Source organism: Ctenocephalides felis, unplaced genomic scaffold (genome assembly GCF_003426905.1).
Source record: "Ctenocephalides felis isolate EL2017-DRISC unplaced genomic scaffold, ASM342690v1 CF-g0.4_SCAFFOLD_03716, whole genome shotgun sequence".
Lineage (NCBI taxonomy): Eukaryota > Metazoa > Arthropoda > Insecta > Siphonaptera > Pulicidae > Ctenocephalides > Ctenocephalides felis.
The window spans coordinates 97,355-104,610 of record NW_020539870.1 but is presented as its reverse complement, the minus strand read 5'-3'; the positions used below and the strand labels follow the sequence as shown (position 1 = coordinate 104,610).

General features: G+C 33.4%; 2 protein-coding genes across 2 annotated transcripts; both read left to right on the top strand.

Moving 5' to 3' along the window:
* Positions 1–3,380: 3,380 nt before the first annotated feature.
* Positions 3,381–4,178, top strand: LOC113390960 (tigger transposable element-derived protein 1-like). The gene has a single exon (XM_026626949.1). It carries the CDS (start codon positions 3,381–3,383, stop codon positions 4,176–4,178), a length of 798 nt encoding a protein of 265 aa, XP_026482734.1.
* Positions 4,179–4,237: 59 nt separating this feature from the next.
* Positions 4,238–4,969, top strand: LOC113390958 (tigger transposable element-derived protein 1-like). The gene has a single exon (XM_026626948.1). The coding sequence runs from the start codon at positions 4,238–4,240 to the stop codon at positions 4,967–4,969; it is 732 nt and encodes a 243-aa protein (XP_026482733.1).
* The last annotated feature ends 2,287 nt before the right edge of the window (positions 4,970–7,256 follow it).

The window sequence follows — 7,256 nt, the reverse complement described above, 5'->3', positions numbered from 1 at the left end:
CCACTGACTATAGATATATAAAATTTTTCATTACTGGGCCTTCTAATACGCCCATTAAATAATGAAATTTGGATATCATATCAATTTCGGGATTCTCGTGTATAAGTGTTTTAAATGTTTCGTAAAACAGCGGCCATTTTTTTAAATCACCCGCAAATTTGGGTATTTCAATTGTTGGTAGACGGCATTTTGAAATAAATTTAGATGGGGAATCTTCACTTTTTATAAAAGAGGAAGTATTATTTACAGCAGAAATAGTTTTTTCAATATATTTTATCTCCGCGTATAATTGTTCCACGGAAGAAGGGCAGCATAATCCGGTAAGAAATGGGATTTTCCAACGCGTTTAATTTATTAATATGGTCGGTAAGTTTTATGAATTGATCTCGAATGTTATCTAACATTACCAGGTTCGTACAGAATTGTTGCTCTGCTTGACGCATCTTCCACATCTCTGCTCAAGTCATACGTCTTCTGTATAATCGAAAAATACATTTCTCGTTTTGAAATTAGTCGTGCGACTTCAGCACTGGCAGATACACTCTTGGGCGGCATGTTTATGATTATATAAGAAACTTGGAAATATAATAATCTTACGTCGTTATCCGGTAAATGAAAATATATATATACTTTTAAATTAGTACTTAGATTCTGAATCGGCAACTTGTAGAAACTCTCAATCTTAATTGAGATCCGGCTCGAATGGTGTGGCCTTGATTCGATTAGCAGACCACACGGATGGCTGGTATTCTTGGACTGTATATGGACTGTATTTGAAACTAAAAAACGTTCTGTTTCTTATAATGAGAAACTAAAAAATGACCTCACTTTAAATGATAAAAGGAAACTTAACACAATAAAGCTTCTAAATTAAACCAAAGAAGGAAGCAAACTGAATACGAATTGAATACGGAACTGGAAACGCACTAGAACGAAACAGAACTAGGAATCAACTAGAATAGACTGACCACATGTCGGAAGTCTAGGTCAAAGTTTTGGAAGGAAGGAGACTGGATTAGAATGGAATAAATCGGTTGACATATTGCGACCCCGAGATGGCGACTTTATTATTATCGACTCATGTAATAGTCATAGTAGCGTCACCACCTTTATTTTTACTGAATGATATATGCTTTATAAATCTAGCTTAAAACTAATTGATGCACAATATTTTGACCAAATCCTCTTTGGTCAACATATAATTACCTGTGTAAAAAACATTGATTTTCTAATTCAAGTCCGAAAACGGGCATTGTTTGCCCCTGAGCCTTGGTGATAGTCATCGCAAATGCCAATCATACTTCTCATTTAAAACTTTCTTGCGGTACATGGCTTCTGTTTTATTTCTTAAGTTCATTGCCTGAAAATATTGGGGCATGTTTGATGCCTTCGATAATCTTGGGCTTTGATATTAACACAATCTGTTGCAGGCTGTAATATTAACACATTTTATTCATTGTAGTTTTCTGCTTGATGAATTTACTATCAAACACTTCTATGGTTTAATACTTACATGGTTTTTTTCAATAGACTCAATAGTGCACCATCAATACAATTACCTTAATTAATAATAATCAGAATCAACTGCACGTTAATCATCCATAGTAGTCATTTGAAGAATTTTACCACTGTGCTTTATTAGATTTAGTTATTATTAGAGTTAGTTGCTGTTAGGACAATGATGAATTTTGTTATAATGCCTGATTTGTATCGTGTAATAAAATGACGCTGTTCAATATATGAACATATATACCATGAATCGTAATATTCTCTGCTAAAACTTTTCTTCAATAAGCAGAATGATCTTCAAGCAAATTTGATTTTATAAACGCTTCCATTAATAAACACCAATAATGATGCAGTGTTACCAAGTACCAACCGTCACTATATCTCATAGAAACGCATGGAATCGTTCATTCATTCGTTGCATTCCTTGCTGTATTGTCTTTGGTCTAGAGTTGTAGACTCTCGACAGAATTCAAACTATGGTAAAATGTCAAAATATTTTTTAATTAAATAATATAAATTTCGGCTATTTATTGAGATTTTTAATATACCCTATGTCCTAAATGGGATCTATGTGCACATGGTGAGCAAAGCAAATTTTAAATCGGTTCAGGCGTTTTCATGAGGACAACGCCTGTGACACTAAATTTATATAAATTAAGATATTATTATGGCTCTCCTGTTTTGCTCTCTTTGCAGTCTTTGTTTCCCAAAGCGAAACCATTCTACAGCTATTTGAACAAAATTAGCTTTAGTAAATCCAGGAGTGTTGTAATTATTGTCTAAAATAAAACCGAACAGGGATTAGAAACATTAATTGAAATAATTATAGCTAAATTACCTTTAAAAACTTTCATTGTTTTCAGTTTGTTTACTGGCATATTACTTTTTCGGCCATACCAGGAACATACCACGAACATACATATTTTCTGCAGAAGTTATTTCACCAATTTTTCTAACATAGCTTTTCTAAAAACAAAACATTAAAACATAATTACTACCAAATTATTCTATTTCAATATCTCTCAAGATGCAATTATAGTTTACCAATTCTGCGACATATGATTCATTTTTTTTTTAATTCTTCACAGCATGTAATATCGTCTTCGGCACCAAGCGGAAATAAGGAATCGAAAACATTACCATGTTGATTAGATGTCAATGTAGAACAACTTGAATTGTGAAGTAATTGGTCCATTTTGGTATTCAAAATGGCAAGCTCCCTTACAAATTAACCATCAGGTTTTTTACTCTTTTGGGATTTTGATGAAACTTCGCATAGTTGTAGAGTTGATGGACAAACCGAACACCTTTAAATATAAGAGTCCTATGGGAAGCGGTTTAATTAAAAAAAATTAAATAAAAATTGAATAAAAACTAAAGCTCTAGTAGTACGTTTTGGCCAATTCAGTTAATGATCGAGGAAGATTTTTTTTTTTGTAATAGATTTATTTAGCAATCAGAAAACTACAATTTTTCTATAAGCTAAACTGCGAACTATGTGGGTGTTAAAATAAGATAGGATCCACAGATCTATATTACATTATGTTACTTAATATATTATATACAGTAGACCCTCGCTTTACACGGCACTCTGGGTACGCGGTTCCCATACTACACGGAGCTAAAAATCCGACATCCCTCCGACTACACGGACTTTTTATTACACGGTATTTGGTCAACAGCCCATAAGTTCGTTGTGCAACCTATGAGTGATTCTAGTAACTTGATATCAAAAGGATATTAATGTAAGTTTTCTTATCCACTTTTAAATTTTAGACATGCTTGATTATATAATAGCTGTGTACTGCATTGGGTTTTATTGTCTAAGAATACGTTTGAATAAGTATTGATAAAAAAAAATCTGAACCGACATGTCTGAAGAAACTAGGAAAGGCCTCAAGAGGAGGTGTATATCGCTTGAAAATAAAATTGAAATTATAAATCGGTTAAAAGATGGTGAAAAATTATCGGCTATTGCCAAATCAACAAATTTAAATGAATCAACCATTCGAACCATAAATAAAAATGCTGATCATATAAGGAAAACTGTGGCAGATGGGTGTCCTTCAGTTGCAAAACGTGTCACTCGCACGCGACCATCTATTATGGTGAGAATGGAACGAGGATTGATGATTTGGTTAGAAGATTGTATAGCTAAAAGAATTCCTATAAGTGGAAATCTTATAAAACAGAAAGCTCTTAAAATTTATAATCACTTAAAGAATAACGGACCTTCACTACATAACCATTCGTTTGCCGCGAGTAAAGGATGGTTTGACAAATTTAAAAAACGGCATGCCTTGCATAATATAAAATTTCAAGGCGAGCAGGCATCAGCAGATTCAGAGGCTGCCGAAAATTTTAAGCTGAAACTTGCTAGAATTATTAATGAGGGAGGTTATTCACCTGAGCAGATATTCAATGCTGATGAGACGGCTTTGTATTGGAAAAAACTTCCATCAAGGACTTTTATTTCCAAAGATCAAAGGCGTGCTCAGGGGTTTAAACTTTCCAAACAACGAATTACTCTTCATCTGTGCAGCAATCTATCCGGGAACATGATTATGAAACCGATGATAATAAATTCTTCTTCAACTCCGCGTGCACTAAAAAACATGAATAAGACACGATTGCCTGTATTCTGGCGATCAATAAGAAGGCCTGGATGAGTCAAGATTTATTTAAGGATTGGTTCTATAATTGTTTCATCCCGGCTGTGGAAATCTATATGATAGAAAAAAATTTGCATTTTAAAGTTATATTGCTTCTTGACAACGCTGGTTGCCACAATATACAGCTAGACCATCCAAATGTGAAAATAGTCTTTCTTCCTCCTAACTGCACATCATTAATACAACCTTTGGATCAAGGAATTATTCAAACTTTAAAAATGTACTACACACGTCGATTTTTTCAAACAATTTTTGACAGACTAGAAAATAGTAATAAAACTCTTATTGAAGTGTGGACTGAATTTTCTATTTTAGATTGTATTACAGCTTTATCGTCGGTTTGCGAGGAAATTAAACCATCAACGCTTAACTCGTGTTGGAAGCCTCTTTTACCTGAAATAGTTCACACAATGCAAGATGATTCTACAATTTCACTCCCAGCTGCAGAAATAATAAATATGGCTTCCCGCTTATGCGATGACGCCTTTGAAGTAAATATCGACGACGTACGACAACTTGTTCTCGAGGAAGAAACTTTGGATGAGGAGGAATTGATAGAATTAATTGATGGGCCTGCCTCAAATACATTGGTAAATGAAACAGATGAAATCGAATGGATTCCACATCTCGATATACAAGATGTAGAAAAAGGATTTAAATTGGCGAAAGAATTGGAACTTCATTTTATTCAAGCAGATAATTCAACAATGCGAAGTGCAAAATTTAAAAGAGAGTTAAACAGTTGTTTAGCTCCCTATAGAGAAGTTTTACAAGAATTGAAAAAATAAACAATCACAAAAACACATGTGAAAAAGAAGCATGAAAAAAATCATTTTGCCAATTAAAAGTAGACAAGTCACATGTGACAGCGAAGGCGATGGGAGTTGAAAAAATTTATGATTTTACCAAAGTCTTACTTGTTTATATTGGAAAACATTTTAATTTATTTAGTTTAGTATTTTTTATATTGTTTTTTTTTTATTTTGTTAAATAAAAGTACTGTATGATTCATCTTGTTTTCCATCTTACCGAAGGAGATGTTTATGATCTGTTTTATGTTTTCTCGACGGTTCAAGTCATTATGAATTGTTTGAGACTAAAATAAGAAAATGTGTATGTGTGTATGTACATATGGGCAAAGATTTAATCCGTCGTCGGCGTTTCCTCAGAAACGGCAGCACCGATAAAAACAAAAGTCGTTTGATACTTCATAAAAACTCGCGTTTACTACAAATATGTACCATTTTGTCTTACATCCATATACGGTAAAGGCATATTGAAACACTATTTTTTCACAATTAAATTGTTTGGTCATCTTACCGAAGGAGATGTTTATGATCTGTTTTATGTTTTCTCGACGGTTCAAGTCATTATGAATTGTTTGAGACTAAAATAAGAAAATGTGTATGTGTGTATGTACATATGGGCAAAGATTTAATCCGTCGTCGGCGTTTCCTCAGAAACGGCAGCACCGATAAAAACAAAAGTCGTTTGATACTTCATAAAAACTCGCGTTTACTACAAATATGTACCATTTTGTCTTACATCCATATACGGTAAAGGCATATTGAAACACTATTTTTTCACAATTAAATTGTTTGGTCCACTTTGGGACATCAGCACATGACGCATGAGCCCAAAGGGAACAAGTCATACATCGTACCGGGAATATAAGAATAGGAAAAATTTACAATAAATGAAAGTCTCCAAAGTTATGAAAGAAGTTATGAAAATATGTAATAACCATATTTTACAAGTTTATTTTTATTTTTGACCTCTAATGAATCATCATGTATCGTTTCCAAATTAATACTTTGTCATCTTGTCTATTCTATATCATTTTGTCCAAAAGTGAACGTGAATAAATAAATGATCAAAATTCAATCAAACACCTGTTTATTACGATAAAATTAATAGAAATTATTAGTACCTACTGACATAAGTTTATTCATTTTAATAAAATTAATTATAAAAAATAATAAATAAGTCTCCAAAAACACATCCATAAAATAAACTTTGGAAGGTGCGAACATGTTTGAATTGACTACTGCGTCGCGCCAATTTTTGAATAAGTTGTCTATGTCATACATGTCATTTCGTCCGTATTGCACCTACTTCAAGTTGTATTCCTGGGTCTCCATACAGCACGATAAAAATGATGCGATTTGTACTAACTCCGAGTCTCGCATAGCATGGTTCCCATACTGCACTATGTAAGGTTCCATAGAACGCACGACGAATTAGCCTGAATTGTATGTTAAATACGAGTTTCTTATAGCACGGTCTCCATATTGCACGGTACGCACTTGCCGCGTAAAGCGAGGGTCTACTGTATATATATATATATATATATATATATATATATATATATATAACTAATGATTGTACTTAAATACTATGTAAAGGCCACTTTCTCTTCAATCTTGAGTTTTGTTGAGGGCGCAGTAAATCCTTTATCGATTCATTTGGGTGCATCTCCAATCTGTTACGGTATTTTGATGATAGTTCCTTTATATGTTTCGTGCACAGTCAGCATTTTTAGGTCGCCATAGACAATTTTGATTAGTGACATACCAGGGTGAGTTGAGGATGGCTCTTAAGATTTTAGTTTGTGTTCTCTGCACAATTTCCAGATTAGATTTAAAGGCGCATCCCCACAGCTCTAGACCATAGGTCCATATTGGCTTAATGATGGCCTTGTACAGCAGTAGTTTGTTTTCGACGGATAGTTTGGACTGTCTGCTAAGTAACCAGTTCATCCCCTTCATTTTTAGTAGAATTTGTTCCTTTTTCTTTTTTATATGTTCTTTCCACGTGAGTCTTCTGTCTAGACTCTAGATGGAGTCCCAGATATTTTACTACTTGTACTTGTCGGATCATGATGTTGTTTAAATATACAGAAGGACAAATTTTTTGACACAACGTGAATGTTATGTGCGCAGATTTTGATTCGTTAATCCGTATGTACCATTTGTTTAGCCATTTCTCTAATATGTAGATATAATTTTGAGTCAGTTGAGATGCTAATAGAGGATTTTTATTTCTGAATAAGATAGCAGTGTCGTCTGCAAATGT

Bases quoted from the DNA above. Each gene is read 5' to 3' on its own strand.
- LOC113390960 (XM_026626949.1), top strand. From the start codon at position 3,381: ATGTCTGAAGAAACTAGGAAAGGCCTCAAGAGGAGGTGTATATCGCTT.
- LOC113390958 (XM_026626948.1), top strand. From the start codon at position 4,238: ATGATAGAAAAAAATTTGCATTTTAAAGTTATATTGCTTCTTGACAAC.